The 16,885-nt window shown below is 39.5% G+C and overlaps 1 protein-coding gene across 1 annotated transcript in view; it reads left to right on the top strand.

The window, feature by feature from the left end:
• Positions 1 to 16,885, top strand: part of Crb1 (crumbs cell polarity complex component 1) — a 190,821-nt gene that overhangs the window by 39,082 nt on the left and 134,854 nt on the right. Inside the window, exon 2 of the mRNA XM_060365044.1 lies at positions 10,595 to 11,173. Coding sequence (XP_060221027.1) covers positions 10,595 to 11,173 — 579 coding nt within the window. The remainder of the gene's footprint in view (positions 1 to 10,594; positions 11,174 to 16,885) is intronic.

Below are 16,885 nucleotides of genomic sequence, written 5' to 3'. Positions count from 1 at the left end.
AACACATAGATGGCTGCTACAGTGTATCTTAGCAACAATGAGTCTTGTGGCTGCTCAGGCTGGAGAGCCACAAGAATGCAGCAATCTGGGAGACGTGGACACAGCATGCCTTGCCCAGGGCTTCTGAGTATTTGAAGATACCTTACAAATGGCTCTCCTGGGGCACACTGAGATGCCTTATTTGTAGCTACAATAATAAAAAAATACCTTATTTTAAATTACAGAGAAAAAGATTGTACACACAGTCATCACCCCTCATTATTCTTCTAGGCCTTAGTTGTGTCTACAAACATGTGAACACACAAGGAGCTGCACTAGTGGGGCATCAGCCGTTAGTCACATGTGGCTTCGAAAACAAGTGTGTACAGCTGGAGTTTGCTGAAAGTGTACAAGATACATAGGGTTTAAAAAATATACACAAATGGTAGAGCTTTAGCTCAGTAATTTTGTAGTGATTGTATTTCATTTTAAAATGATAATATTTTAGGCATACCTTAGATAAACCAAATATGCTTAAATGAATTTTGTCAGGTTGTGGTTTTTATATTTACTATTTACTTATTGTGATGTGTGTGTGTGTGTGTGTGTTGTTGTTGTTGTTGTTGTTGTTGTGTGCATATGCTTGCAAAAACCTCTTTGGGGAGTTTATTCTCTCATCCCACAATGTGGGTCCCAGAGGTTGAACTCAGGACATCAGCAAGTGCCTTCATCCACGGAGCCATTTCCACAGCCCTGTGTTTGATTTAGAAAAAGCGCTCACTGCGTTTGCAGCTCACATTCAGCTTATGATCCACTGAGCTGGTACAAACACTTGCTCTTGCAGTGTAGTCCTGGGACAACAGCAGCTGCTGGGAGCGTCCTAGGAAGGCAAATGTCAGGCTTTGGCTCACATGTGCTGAGGCTTAACAATGTTTTCTGTGCTTCAGAGACACACGGATGTCAGAGAACAGGTTGAGATAACCTTTTCAGTGTTTCTTTTCCTGATTCTTTCCTGCTTTTTAGTTGACTTCTCTTTTTCCTCAGATAAATGTCTTGAATTTTCTTGGCATTTTGTTCTGTTACATATTAGATGCTCAAAACAAGTAAAGCTATTAGACATTCCAGAAAATTCCACATTTATAAGTTAAATACAACATTTCTATGTTCCAGAATCTTTCCATATAAAGTAAATAAAATGATAGGGTTATGCATTAATTCTAAGAAACCAGGAAACGACAGCATTTTATGTCCATAATAACATTTAAATTTTTATTATTCTGACTTTTTATTTTTAGGATTTTATGCATATATATATATATACATACACAGTCTTTTGATTAAATCTGCCTTTGTTCTCTCCCATCTAGTTCCTAACCTAACTACCACTTTTCTCTCCTAATGTCCTGTACTCTCTCTTTTAAAAAAGTCCAACACCGTTCCCTTAGCTCTGCCTTAAATATATGGGTGTAGAACCAGCTACTGGAGCATAGGTCTGTGGATTCCATTGACCAACAACGTAAAGAAAAGGAGCCTATGCCTTGCACTGGGGTTTTGATTTGATAACCTATGGTATCTGGGAGAGATATTATCCCCACTATATAGTCACTGTTAAAATTCCTTTTATATATGTTTATATTTTAGAAAGTTTGTGTTGGTTGTCTATATTATCTTGGACTATAGAAGAATTTCTTAGACTTTGAAAGGCTGCTTTCAGCCCTTTGTTGTACGAATTATACCGACTGTTTTCTTCAGTCTTAATTACATATGGTACATTTACTTAGCACATGGATAAGAGTATGTCAGTGTTGTTTTTATTTCCTTTCATGAGGGGATAAGAGCCATACAAGCCATGGAGGAATATATGTCTTGCTCTGTCCTAGCTATTCTTAGGCCTGGAAGCTTCCACTCTATTGTCCTGCAAAGCTGGACCTTGATGGCTTCAGCCTCCAGCCTCCATGTGCTATCCTAGGCCTAGAATGTTTTGGCCTCCGAGACTTTCTGCTCACCCATTCTAGCTCTTTCTGAACTCCTGCTGGCTGGTTCAACTCAGCTGATCTTTCCAAGATGACTGATTCAATATGGCTTCTCTCTCGGCTTCTGACTGAATTGCTCTTCTTCACTTCAGACTAACTCTCAAAATATGTTCTACTTTCTGGTTCTTTTTTTTAAATTCTCTGGCTCATTCTCTCTGCAACCGGTCTCTGTAAAAGTGTCTCGGTAAAACTGTCACACACACACTCCTCACACTATCTCTGATACTACTCCTCTTCTCTCCCTGCCCTGCTGTTAAGTAACCTCTCTTTCTCATCCTGTTCTCATGAGAGTGGGGTGTATCCTGTCTCTGATGCATTCTGTCAAATCTTCCTCTGACTTGTCACGTCATCTGCCCCTCAATTACACAGACGTCCTTTCAAACCTTGCTGCCTCCTTCTGTAAACTAATCTTCCCTTCATTGTTTGGGATTAAAGGTGTGTAGCATGGGTGTGTCTGTATTCTGTCCTGATCACTTAGAGCTAGAAGGTCTTTGGATGTGATCCCTTGCCAAAGCAGCCATGTCCCTGGATTAAAATTCCCCTACACTGCAACAGTGAATTCCAAAGCTGTAGATCTCCTTTGAGAGCCAAACTCGCATCTCTAAGCTTTTCCTGACTCATGCTTTGTAGTTGAGGCTGATTTGGAGCTTTGTTTGCTGATCACATGTTAAAACAGGGTCTTAGAGTGGGTAATGTTCTTCTTTTTTTTTTTTAGAATATTTTCAGACATTGAGAATCTCCATTTTGGTTTACTATAAGTAATGGTGATAATAAAGTGCGAGTCTACTCTGTAAGAAATATTCTCCCATTATCAGAGTATATACTTGTTATAATAAGACCAGAGCTGAGGCCTATTGATTCTATAAATGGCAAAGAAACACGATGAAACCTTATTAAAATGTTCATTGACTGATAATTAGTTAAAAAAAAAACCTTCACGGTTTGCATTACTCAGTCATTTTCTGAGGTTATTAGAAGAAGGAAGACACCTGCAATGAGATGGGCATGATTGATGCCCAAGGCAAGAACCATGTGATGCATTGCCTAACCCATACTGACCAACAAGCAGTCCAACCCTACTCTTAGGTGTGCAGGCCACATAGCCACATAGTGGGGAATCTTAGATGCTTTCATCTTCCAGGGAAGCTTAACATCTTTAGATCGAAAGGATCTGAATTTCGTGTATGGTGGTGTTAATAATAAAGTGTATATAAAAAACATCTAACAAAATACTGAAGTTATGCAAGGCATTGGGCATTCAGGATCCAGGGGAGAAGGGATTGTCTTAAAGGAATCTATCTACATTTTAGTTTAACTATTGCATTCTCTCATACCATGGATCAAAGTGAGTGATCTAACTGATGATTTGTTCTGCTTGATTTTACCAAAAGAGGTCAAAGTAGGAATTTCATAGCAAGGCTTCAGTGAGAATTCAGCTATTTTTGTGCACTCATTCATTATCCAACAGTTTTCTGTTCGCTGCCTTGTGCCATGTGCAAGCCATTTTGACTGTGTCCTGAATAAAGATGTGCTTCCCTCCGGTGCCAGCCCCTACCCAGCCTAGACCTAACCTAAAATAGAATTTCATTCTCTGCAGAACACCAGGCTAAGGAGAATTCAGCAAATGGGCTCATTTTCATAAATTAAAATTCTGAGATGAAACCTGTTTGTGTGGGTTTGACTCTGTCAACATGTTAACCTCTGAGTTCATTTTAATAGCGTCTCCTTAGTAAATATTTAATCCTCTCTATAAAAACATCAGATACCATTCACTGCATGCTGTCAGAATAATCACACATTGGGATCACAAATCCTGTGTTTATTTCCTCTTCTTTTGGTATGGTTAAATGTACAGTAAAATTAAAATGGAGAGCACTGTCTGATCATATTTTCAAAGTTGTTCTACACCAAACCTAGAACATCCCTTAGAAATAAGTTTGCTAAGATCTTGGTCCATGTCCTACTGCTTTAAGGAAAACATAGATAGATAGATAGGTAGATAGACATATAGATAGATAGATAGATAGATAGATAGATAGATAGATAGATGGACAGATAGATAGATGGATGGATTTATTATAATTAGTCATGATTCAGGGAAAGTTCATGCCTCTGAACAATCAACCCAAATAAGTGTACATATACTACTGGGAGAGTCATGGGGAGTGTTTAGTTTGACTAAAGATGGGCACACTAAAATTGCCATTTTTGAACCAGATATGATACATAAGTGCTCTTCCATCCCCCCCTTACCATCTTTCTGTTGGCACAGAGCCAATTTGATGCTTAAACTCAGTATCAATAAAATTGAAAAGCAGGCATGATTAGAGAGTTTTATGGAGAGAACTGGGTTAGTAAATCCCGAGAAAGTGGTAACAACAGAATATTTAGGTGGAAAATGTGGTTTTGAAAGTGAGTATTGATCATTATTTCTTCTCATAGGGGTAGTATATAAAGGAACAACACTAAAGAACCATGGCTTGGCAGATTCATGCTCAGGAAATAGATGTAGGAAATATGTTAGGATAAACGGGTGCTGAGGACAACAGGAGGCACATCATGTCCTTGGTAAGGTTGGTTAGATCATTATCACAACTTCACTGCATGCTAATTTCCGAGACAAGCCTTTAAATAGACACTTAAATGTATAGGTGGATGTGAAAGGTGTGTTTTTGCAAAATGCAAGCAGTTGAGAACAGACATTTTATGCCATAACATACTTGGTTCTGACGCAGCCCAGTACTCCGTGGGAATGATGTATCCGGCATAACACATTAGTGAGCTGACCACCTCTCTAAGGCAAGGTGTACTCGAGTCTTCCATTTTATGTTCCAGAGCACAATCCCTGCAGTGAGAACTATCAGTAAAACAAACACTTTTTAGTGAATAGTATTGCTAATCGTGTATTAAGATGGTAAATTTCCTGTTAGGAATTCAAAGCCTTCTCCAAGATCATATATTTCTATGTGTGTTGATATATACCCATATGTATATCGTTTATCTAGGGCTTAGTATATCTTTGCCAAGCATTAAAATCTAATGACTTCATCTTCATAAAAGCTCCTGAGAGACAAAGTGCTGTGTTCTGCTTTCACAGAGGAGAAGACTGAGGCTTTACAGCAGAGACAGGCTCTGTGCTGCACCGCTGTCCTCTCTGCCCCACTCTCTCTTTCCTGGTCACTAGAAAAGAAAGGAAAGAGTCATCTGATACTCTTTCAGAGAGTTGAATATTCAAAAATTGTAGTTATCTGTTTTTTTAGGTAAGTAGAAGAAAACCCAGAACAAACTGAAGAGCAAATGTCATCAACAGTAATCTCTGAGAAATTAAACTGCTCCCCCCTGCAAAGACTCTTTCTTCTGTTTCACCAGGCAAATAAATATGGCCCACCTAACAGTTAAGCCAAATTTCGAATTTGCCTGTTCTCTGTGTGAATTTAATTACAGAATAATATATACTGACACAGGCATGCAAAAGGACCATTCAGTTATAGCTGAGTCTTTGATATCTTTAAAACTGGAATTCTTACCTTTCCAACCAACAGAAAACTTTTATTTTAAGATTTTAAGATGGAAATGAGAAATGCAAAAAAATTACTTATAAGAAATTACAGGAAATGCTTTTTTTTTAATATACTTCTGCTGCTGTACTCAGTCCCCACGGCTCCTGGCCGGCATCTCCATGGAGGAGGGGGAAACCCTGTTGTACCTGTAGCCAGGACCCCTTCTGCACAGCAATTAGAGCCCACCTAGTGCTGCTCTGTTCCTTGGCATCACTCAGGACATTTCCCTTGAAGGAATCCCGCTGCACTTAGAAGGACAAGAAAAAGAAGAAAGGAAAAGTTTAAAGCTCTCTAAGTATCCCTTTTGTGTACTTGAGCAAAGTTTGGGTATATACCTAGCAGTGGTATAGCTGGGTCTTGAGGAAGCGCTATTCCTAATTGTCTTAGAAAGCACCAGATAGATTTCCAGAGTGGTTGTACCAGTTTACATTCCCACCAGCAGTGGAGGAGGGTTCCCCTTTCTCCACAACCTCTCCAGCATGTGTTGTCTCTTGAGTTTTTCATCTTGGCCATACTGATGGGTGTAAGGTGATATCTCAGGGTCGTTTTGGTTTGCATTTCCCTGATGGCTAATGAGGATGAGCATTTCTTTAAGTGTTTCTCTGCCATTCAATATTCCTCTGTCAAGAATTCTCTGTTTAGCTCTGTTCCCCATTTTTTAATTGGATTACTTGGTTTGCTGCTTTTCAGCTTCTTTAGTTCTTTATATATACTGGATATTAGTCCTCTGTCAGATAAAGGGTTAGTGAAGATTCTTTCCCAATCTGTAGGCAGTCGTTTTGTTTTGATGATGGTGTCCTTTCGTTTACAGAAGCTTTTCAGTTTCATGAGGTCCCATTTATTGATTGTTGCTCTTAGAGCCTGTGCTGTTGGTGTTCTGTTCAGGAAGTTGTCTCCTGAACAGAGTTCCCAAAGTTTGCTCAAGTACACAAAAGGGATACTTGCTCAACCATGTTTATAGCAGCTTTATTTGTAATAGCCAGAACCTGGAAACAACCCAGATGTCCATCAATGGAGGAATGGGTACAGAAATTGTGGTATTTTTACACGATGGAATACTACTCAGCAATCAAAAAGGAGGAAATCATGAAATTTGCAGGCAAATGGTGGGATCTAGAAAAGATCATTCTGAGTGAAATATCCCAGAAGGAGAAAGACAAACACGGTATATACTCACTTATATAGACCTATAAGATATGATAAACATAATGAAATCTATACACCTAAAAAAGATAATCAAGAGAGTGGATATGGGGTAAGATGATCAATCCTCATTTAGAAAGACAGATGGGATGTGCATTGAATGTATGACAGGAGTCTACTGAGCGCATCTGAAAGACTCTAACTAGCAGTGTTTTCAAAGCAAAGACTCATGACCAAACCTTTGGCAGAGTACAGGGAATCATAAGAAAGAAGGGGAGTTAGTCTGATGAGGAAAGGATAAGAGCTCCACAAGGACCAAATATATCTGGGCACAGGGTCTTTTCTGAGACTGACATTCAACCAAGGACCATGTATGGATATAACCTAGAACCTCTGCTCAGATGTAGCCTGTGGTAGCTCAGTAACCAATTGGTTTCCCAAAGTGAGGGGAACAAGGACTATTTCTAACAGGAACTCAATGACTGGCTCTTTGGTCTCCCCACCCCCGAAGGGAGGAGCAGTCCTGTTAGGCCACAGAGGAGGGCTTTGCAGTCCTGAAGATACCTGGTAAAACAGGATCAGATGAATGGGGAGGAGGTCCCCCCTATCAGTGGACTTGGAAAGGGTCAGGGTGGAGATGAGGGAAGGAACGACTGGAAGGAAATGAGGGATCGGGACACAACTGGGATACAGAGTTAATAAAATGTAACTGATAAGAAAAAAATAAAATTAAAAAAAAAAGCTCTCTAAGGAAGAATTTCTTGTGACTGCCAGTAGATGGCGAACTTTACTGCAAGGAAAAGATGCTGCCGCCTCTGTATCAGCAACCGGTGACATTTTTCTATTTTCAGTTAAAAAGCTCCTTTGAAAACCAAATTCTCTATGTCCATTTTTCATGGGAACTAAAAACAAATGATAAATGTAAGCCTTATTAATGTCTTATTTTAAAGTGTAATAATTATTAAAATTATTTCCTTTTTCATTGAGAGAATGTAGTGTGACAGGCATAACACGGCTTTTTTCAAGCATCAGGAAAAAGTTGGGAGTGGTCATGATCCTTATGTCATTGCCACCCATCATGGGTTTGTGATATGTTTTCCGTGGCTGCTTATTTAATTATTTAATCAAATTGTTCCTTTCAATAATGCATTAGACTAGCCAGACAGGGTGACACATGCCTATAATTCCAGCATTGTGGAAGGGAGGACAGAAAGTAGAAGAAAGAAGGCCTTGAGTCTGAAGCCTGCCTAGGTGAAACCAGGTCAAATAAAATTTGGCAAACTGAAGTTATTTTATAAATTTGAAAACAGAATTTTCTTTCTGACAGACAATTGGTCTCGTTGGTCAATACATTTGCTGCACAGCATCCACAAGAAGGCATACATCCACAAACCTATGTAGGTGTGGTGTCAATGGCACCAGGCACAAAGAGAGGAAGCTGTGAGGCTTGAACCCACACTAAAAGCACTTCAAAACACACACGGAAACCGAAGGGTGAAGGAGAGGGTGTGGACTGTATTGAAACCCACCTGGTTGGCTTTGCAAATGTTTCATCACGTTCGTCTTCAATAATCCTTTCAAAATCCCTAGGGCTCTGACCAAGCACACAGCTTCTTCTTATCCCTAAGATGCACACCCCAGGACAAACTCCCTAAACGTGTTTTTTTTGTTTGTTTGGTTGGTTGGTTTTTTAATCTTTAGATGCTGACATTAAATATTGGCAGCCTAGGTTGGTGTGATTGTGTACATCTTTTATCCCAGAACTAAAGGGGCTGAGGCAGAGATCTGCCTAGATCTCTGTGAGCTCAAGTTCAGCCTGTTCTGTATATCGAGTTCCTGGACAGCCAGGGCTATGCAAAGAAATCTTGTCACAAAACAAAACAAAACATAATGTATTGTCATCCTACTATGGCAAAAAAAAAAAAAAAAAAAAGATTTAATTTTTTGGCAGGTTACACACACACACACACACACACACACACACACACACACAGCTCTATTGCTCCCAATATCAGTTACAGCTTTATATTATTTTGTAGTAAAATATTATTCTCCTAAATTACAATTTTATTTCCCTTTAGTTTATGTATTGATTTCACTTACTAACCTACTCTGATTTCATTTCCTTTCTTGTACAGCTTTTAGCGGTCTCCAAACTTAACAGCAGTAAAATTGTTTAGAGTTTTGGAGTTGGTCTGTTTATTGCTGTCCTCTCATACACAGAACTCTGCCCTTTTTCTTCTCTGTCGCATCCCTCACGAGGCTGCACTTTCTGCTCTGCTTAATGCTAATACTGATGACACATCTGGAGTGATGGGATTTCTTTTTTAATAAAACCTGCTTGTCTCTATCTTGTTAGATTACTGACAAGATTTCCTAGAATGAGTGTCTTGTTTCTTGGTCTCATTGTCATTCTCATGGTCCCCCAGAATCGTCCTTTTATAAAAAATATCAAGTTACAAAAGTAAACTTTGAATCTGTAAGTACTTAAATGCTTTCTTCTCTTCAAATTAGTAGTATAGTTGGACAAATAAGTCTGATTTATAAATGACTTCCTCTCCTGTGTGTGTGTCTGAGAGAGAAAGAGAGAAAGACAGAGAGACTGAGACAAAGACAGAGAGAAAGAGAGAGAGAGAAAGAGAAAATTTTTACTACACACACCAGGCTGGTTTTAAATCAAGACCAGCCTCTGTCTACCAAGAACTAGGGTTATGGGTGTCATCACACATAGCCTCTCCAGTTCTAAAGTGTTCTAATATCCTCCAGCACACAATGCTTCAGATGATTCGTTAGAAATGTATCCAGTCAATTTAGAGAAAGTAAAAAATTTATTGATTTCTTGGAGCCATTATTCCAATTATATTTTCAAAAAGATTCCTAGAACAGAGAAGTTTTCAGAAAAATAAAGGGTGAAGCCTTGCCTTCAATATAATATCTGCAGGAAGACACTGTTTTAATCTTTGAAATGTATGTAACTGTTTTGTGTTGCTGTGCGGTTGAGAAATGCTATGTGTGAAGACCTGGAATGTTTAGCACAGTGTACCCATTGAATAACCAGGGTTTCATTATTTTCCATTTTTTATGCTTTGCTTTTTAGAGCATAAAGTAGCGATGTTGCTAAAATAGTCAGTCGTAAATCAAAAATTAGGATTGATTTAAATGTGTTTCAGTTAAGGCAACTGATTCACAGATGCGTTTTTAAGTGATCTCCTGGTATTTCCTAGAGTCTTAATGAGAGAAGGTGGCCATCAGAATTGTGAGTAGCTGGAGGGACTAACAATGTTTGATTCTCATTATTCAACCACACATAGAACTGAAGAAAGGAAGATGGAAAAGAATTGTGGTGAAGTTACTTTTCTTTCATGTGTGTGTGTGTGTGTACACACATGTGTTTGCAGTGTGTACTTATGTATGTTCATGTGTGCAAATGTAGAAGCCAGCAAACGTATGTAGGTCAAGGATAACCCCAGATGTTATTCCTTAGATGTCATCCATCCTGTTTTTGAGACAGGGTCCCTTTTTTCTCTCATTGGCCTGCTACTCACTGATTAGACCAGGTTGAGAGGCTAGGGAGTCAGTCCCAAGGCTCCACCTCTCCAGTGCTGGAACTATAAGTGTCTGCTCTCAAATCTGGCCTTTTAAACGAGACAGATCTTCATGCTTGCAAGACAAGCGCTTAACTGACTGAGGCATCTCCTTGGCCCCCATCTTAGTTTCCTATTAACAAGCATAGAAAATTTCTGGATAAAATGAAGACTTAAAACTCAATATCGGAATGTGTCCCATGATGTGTTTCACTAATAGCTGTGTTTGTTTTTTTTCTTTAATTTTATCCTTACATTTGTAATTTTAATCTTGATATTTTCTATTTCCCTTTAGATTCATTTTGCAATAAAAACAATACCAGGTGTCTCTCAAATTCCTGCCAAAACAATTCTATGTGCAAGAGTTTTCCACAAGACAACAATTGTTGCTCAGGCACAGCCAATAATTTGGACAAAGACTGTGAAGATCTGGAAGATCCTTGCTTCTCCAGTCCCTGCCAAGGAATTGCCACTTGTGTGAATACCCCAGAAAAAGGGGGCTTCCTGTGCCAATGTCCTCCTGGGTACAGTGGGTTGACCTGTGAAACTGCCACCGATTCCTGTGGCGGGAACTCCTGCCAACATGGAGGCACCTGCCACAAAGGCCCTGATCACCTTGTCTGCATCTGCCCTGCTGGATATGCTGGAAGGTTCTGTGAGACAGAGCACAATGACTGTGCATCCAGCCCTTGCCACAATGGGGCTGTGTGCCAGGATGCCCTCAACGGCTACTCCTGCTTCTGTGTGCCCGGATACCAAGGCAGGCATTGTGACTTGGAAGTGGATGAATGTGTTTCTGATCCCTGCATGAATGCGGCTGTATGCCTCAATGAGATAGGAAGGTACACTTGTGTCTGTCCTCAAGAGTACTCTGGTAAGTGCCGTTAGGTCTTCACATTTAAGACTATATATGTACTCTTTCTTTCATATTCAATAAACTACATGCCTAATTACGTATAAAAATAGCAAAAGTATTAGAAGGTACTAATAGCTAGGGAGAAAGCTTGCTAAATCACTGAAATCTGCTGAATTCACCGAACTTGTGAGCAGGCATTTGGCATCACTATTGCTGTTTCAGGAGGAGCTCTCCATAACTGCAAGCTTAGACTCCATTTTTATAAAGCATAAATAGTGTTCCTTTGCACACAGACATCCTATTTAATCTATCTGTCAAGGAATAGACACTAGCTGCTACCATATCTTGGCTATTAAGAGCAGTGTTTCAGTTAAGGACAGAAGACAATCTCTTTAAACCCTTATTTTTGTTAGCTATGTATTCAGTAGTGGGGTCATTACATCATATGGTAAACCAATTTTCTGAGGACCTTCCACAGTGTTTTCCAAAATTCATAATATACCAATGAAATAAAGCTCCGTTTTTTTTCCAAAAACTTTCCCAGCACTTACTGTCATTTATCATTTTGAACATTGCCAATATCACCATTGTAAGATAATGTCACAGTTTATATTTCTCTGGTGATCAGAAATCTTGAGGAACGTTTCATGTATCTCTTGGCCACTTGTATTCTCTGTTTGCCGCAAAATGGATGAGCCTAGAAGACATTATTTTAAGTGAACTAAACCAGGCATGAAGAGCCAATCTCATACTAGTTGACACAAAGAATAGGGGTTGGTGGATGGTGGCTGCCACGGGCTGGCAGAGGGAGAGCATGGATAAATAAAGAAGCTGGCAAATGAGCACAAGGTGACAGAGAGGAAGAGGATTAAGTTTATGGTTCTGTTGCTTGGGGCTGCACCTGATAACAGTGTGGACTTCGGCCAACCAGAAGAACTTTAAATGCTCTAATCAGAGAAGGCAAAAACAATAAGTTTTTGTTCTGATAGACACTTAGCTTGATTGGGTTCGTCCACAATGCACGCACATATTTACACATTGTATTATAAAAATTTTAAATTTTAAATAGGTCCTCCCCTATCAGTGGACTTGGAAAGGGGCAGGGAGGAGGCCAGGGAGGGAGTGTGGGTTGGGGAGGGAATGAGGGAGCGGGATACAGCTGGGACACAGAGTTAACAAAATGTAACTAATAAGAAAAATAAAATAAAATAAAAAGACTATAAAGTGAAAAAAATGAGTGGAAAGGAGAACAGAATAAGGAAAATTAAAATGCAGCCACATGTTTTCTAGAAATTTCTCTTCAAGGATCACACAAAACAAAGCATCTTTCAATTAGCACAAAAAAATTTAAAAATCTATAATTATTTCAATTGAAAGTAAGAAAAAAACTTTAAAACAAGAGTGACAAATATTTTTAGATTCAGCCCATGGGCTTCATGGGACCACTTTTAAGGTCAGACAGCTCTGGTTTTCAGTTCCTTCAGTTTCTTCAATCTTGACTTAGGCCTACCCTCAAAGGCCCAAAGCCCCACACTTCATGCACTCTGTTAGAAAGAAGGCAGGCTACATCTAGTGCTCTAGCCCATAAATGGCAGTGAGCCAGTTCTTATTTTACCTCTTAGAGAAAATAATGCTACATCAGGTTGATTGCTTACAATGTGTCAATGATATTTTTTGCATTTTTAAATTAATAAAATTTATAACGATTTCACATATGTATATAGTGTATTTGAATACTCTCTCCCACTAGCCATTTTTTATTTCCCTCACATCCCTATTATTTCTCGTCCTTCATTCAAGGTCCCTTGAAGAATTCATGACTTTTTGTTTGGTTTGGGCTTGTGGCCTATTTAGTGTAACCAGGGCCATCTTCAGGCACATTGGAGTGGCATCTTATGGAGTCACTAGTGGGTGCACAAATGAAGACAATGAACCCCACTCTTGCTGACTGTATTGGGAGCAAATAGTTCAGCAGTGAGGTATAAGGCTACCAGAGTCCCTGCCTGGCTGCTGACTCAGTACAGGCTTCCCCAAGTGCTCTGAGTCTATAATTGTAATGCCTGTGTCTTATCCAAAAGATAACATATTGCAGCCCTTTTCCTTATCTTCCAGCAAATACTTGCTTTCTGACCCCTCTTCTGCATGGTTCCTGAGCATAGAAGGGATGGATGAATGTCCTATTTAAGTCTGAACATTAACTGAAATCTTTTCTTCAGCCTAAATTTAGAAATAAATGTCAAAGGTATATTAAAATTATTGAAATTTTATTAAGAGTGCACTTCTCTCTACAACTAATTCATTTATACTATGGATTACAAAATGTCTTCCCTGGACCCAAAATAGCCAATGTTCTTTTCCTGGTAAAACACTGAAATACAGCTGTAAGTCCCCTAATATAATGGTGTTGTTCCCATAAGGCTACATTTTCCTCTTGTTTTCTAAGAAACCAGGCAAATTTTTTTATGAGGCATTTATGAACAATATTGAAAATGTAATTACAAAATAGAATTTACATGAAATGCACATAAGGTCATAAGAATAACGACTGCTCTTAGTGGGCTAGGTTTGCTCAGCTCCAAGGATATGGTCAAAGGCTCGTTCATCTACCATCTGCAGAAGTACAGTAGCCTGAGTTGTGGTAGCCTATCTTGTTCTCATGCCTGAATACCAATTACTTAGAGATGTGGAACATAAGTGTTCAGACCCTGCCTTCAGAGGGTCAAATTTAACTGATAATGCTAAAATTATTTGGAGATGGGAACCAGAAATTAAGTTCATTGTGAAACTAATTTAGAGACTTTTGTTGTTGAATTACTTCACAGCTATCCCAACAATATCAGAGCTTGTAGCAGTCTAAACCAATTACTAGAAATCCTAGAAATGATGAGTAGAATCGTGGGAGAAGCCAGAGTTGATAAGGCACAAAGAAGAGTATGAGCAGTCTGACTAGATGCTCCTGAGTTCCCTGACTCTACCTAGACCTTGTAATGAATCTTGAAAACTGTTGCAATGAGCCAGCTGCTGTGTGCCGCATCTGAATTTGGAATGATCATAAAGAACTGGGTTTACAGGGTGGAAAAAAGCCTGTGTGTTTCTGAGCAGCAAAGCAATGAAAGGAAATAAATTTTAAAAGACAGAGAGGCAGGAGGGGAGAAAGAGCCAGTGTGTGGAGAGGGTTCACACTGCGTGAACCGTCGGTACACTCTATCGCACTTCATGAGCCGTGATTCATTGGCCGCAAACATGAGCTCGGAGCAAGCCGGTGAAGCACCAGGTGAGAATCCTTTTGCATAACCAACTACAACTGAAGCTGGAAGTAAGCACTGCAGGCCTTCTTTGGTGAAAGGGACAACAGAGCAGGGCATCTGTCTGATCTTAGTTCAAGTTTATGCAAGTAACCCTTTTGTAATTGAGGTCCTCCTTGAAATTAACCAGATTAACAGTGTCGACTCTTTCTATTAAGATGCTTTCAAGATTAGAAAACAGTGTTGAAGTATGGCTGGGAAAGACCAACTGGATAATAAAAATCTAATAAAAAATGTATTGAAATTTCCAGTCAAAGAAAGCTATAGGAAAATATGTAGTTCCTTCATTATAACGTAAATATTTGAAGGGTTGGGGAGATGGCTGAGTGGGTAAAGGTGCTCTCCAAAGCAAGCACGAAGACCTGAATCTGGACTCGTAGTACCTAGCTATAAGCCTGTGCAGTTCATAGTTTTTGTCTATAACCCCTGCCTCCCTATAGCTTATTGGTTACCCAAGCCAGCCAATCGGTGATTTTTATGTGCAGTGAGAAACCTTGTATCAAAAATAAAAAAAATGTGGAGAAGCATCCAGAAAGATATTATGTGTTGACTTCTGGCCTCTATACACTTATACATATGTGTACATACATACAAAAGCCACCTACATACACCAAAAACACATACAGAAAAATAAATCATGAAGAGAGGCATAAATGAATAAGTTAAAAATCAATCTTCAGCATATAAGTTATTTTGAAATAAGAAAAAAATCACATTGCATTTAATTTTCATATATAAGATACGTTAAACTCATCTTTTAAGAATACGATATATTTTTATTTAAGAAATAGAAAATATACAAAAATATTATATTTTTAAAACTCAATTTACTTAATAGTTTAGAAGGCATAAAAATCCAGGTGTGAAAAAATTAGGATCTTACCTGGAAGAGTTATCATGGTCATGAAAGGAAAAGACAGTCATGGCAATGGTTAGGAAGAAGGCTCACCAATTTTCTTTCTTTTAATTTCATTATTATTATTATTATTATTATTGTTACAATTTATTAACTTTGTATCCTGGTTGTAGCCCCCTCCCTCATCTCCTCCTGGTCCCACCCTCCCTTTCTCTCCCTCCCCTATATGTCTTCTCTAGCCCACTGATAAGGGAGAGCATCCTCCTCTAGTTTCTGACCCTAGCCTATCAGGTCCTATCAAGAATGCCTGGATCCTCTTCCTCTGTGGGCTGGCTAGGTCACCCCACCAGGGAGAATTGGTCAAGGAGCAGGCAACTGAGTTCATGTCAGAGTCTGTCTCTTCTCCCCTTACTAGGGAACCCACATGGAGACTGAATATTTTCACAACTTATTTTATCCAGGGAAACACTAAAGCCTAATAAAAAACATGTACTAAAATTTCCAGTGATATTTCCAACTTCATGGACTTATAATGTGTACCAATGCCTTATTGTCCTACCTAAAACTTCAAGTACTATGTTGAATGAAAGGAGGAAGTGGGCATCAGAGACTTCTCAAAAGATGAATTACAAATGGCATGCGACAAACTCACCTAAGAACTTGCCACGAAAACACAGTAGTTGACTCCATTGATCTGACGCGGGGCTCAAGAACAGCCACATATCACAAGTTCCCACAAGATGCTGATGTTCCTGATACATGGTCAACTTGACACAATCTGGAACCACCTAGGAGACAAGTTTCCAGGCACACCCATAATGGATTATTTTGAGTACATTAACCTCTAGCCGTGCTTGTGAGGAAATATGTTGGTTAGGGTGGGAGGATCTGCTATAAAAGTAGTGATGCCGTTTTCCGGGTTTGGGTCCTAGATACCATAAAAAAGGCAAGGCTAGGCGAACTCAATCATGTCTTCACTCTCTGCTCCCTGACTGCACATATAATGTGACCAGCCACCACAAGCTTTTGCCACCATGATGGGCTGTACCCCTGAACTGCAAGCAACATACACCTTTTCTCTTTTAAGTTGCTTTTGTCGGGGTAATTTGTCTCTGAAACTAAGACTGTCCCAGAGTAAGCAGGTGGCTTCTCTCGTGGCATTCATAACTCTGCTGCACCAGTGAGCATGTCAGACCACTCATTATTGCACAGATCCCAGCTGTTATGACTGATGCTGACTTCTCCTCTGACAGCAAGCATAACACATTCAATCACCATGAAAGCTAGACTTCAGAGCTGAAGCACTCAGGCCAGTGCCAGCTCTATTTCTCCATGTCCTACGACTCAAGTTTGTAGTGTCCTCAGCAATAGGGTCTTACCGTCAATCTCTAGAGGGTAACAAATACTATTGGTAAGACAGGTAATGTTTGAAGGGCTATCGGACCTCACCAGCCAACAACGCCAAAAGAGGTAACCCCTCCTAACGCTTGGCTTTTATTAGGGTGCAGCATCTAGTAGAGGCAATGTCCCCCACCATCAAGTAACTCAGTCCAAATTCTTCTTATTGTG

This window comes from Meriones unguiculatus, chromosome 11, assembly GCF_030254825.1.
Source record: "Meriones unguiculatus strain TT.TT164.6M chromosome 11, Bangor_MerUng_6.1, whole genome shotgun sequence".
NCBI classification, from domain to species: Eukaryota; Metazoa; Chordata; class Mammalia; order Rodentia; family Muridae; genus Meriones; species Meriones unguiculatus.
This window is presented reverse-complemented; position numbering and strand designations above follow the sequence as displayed.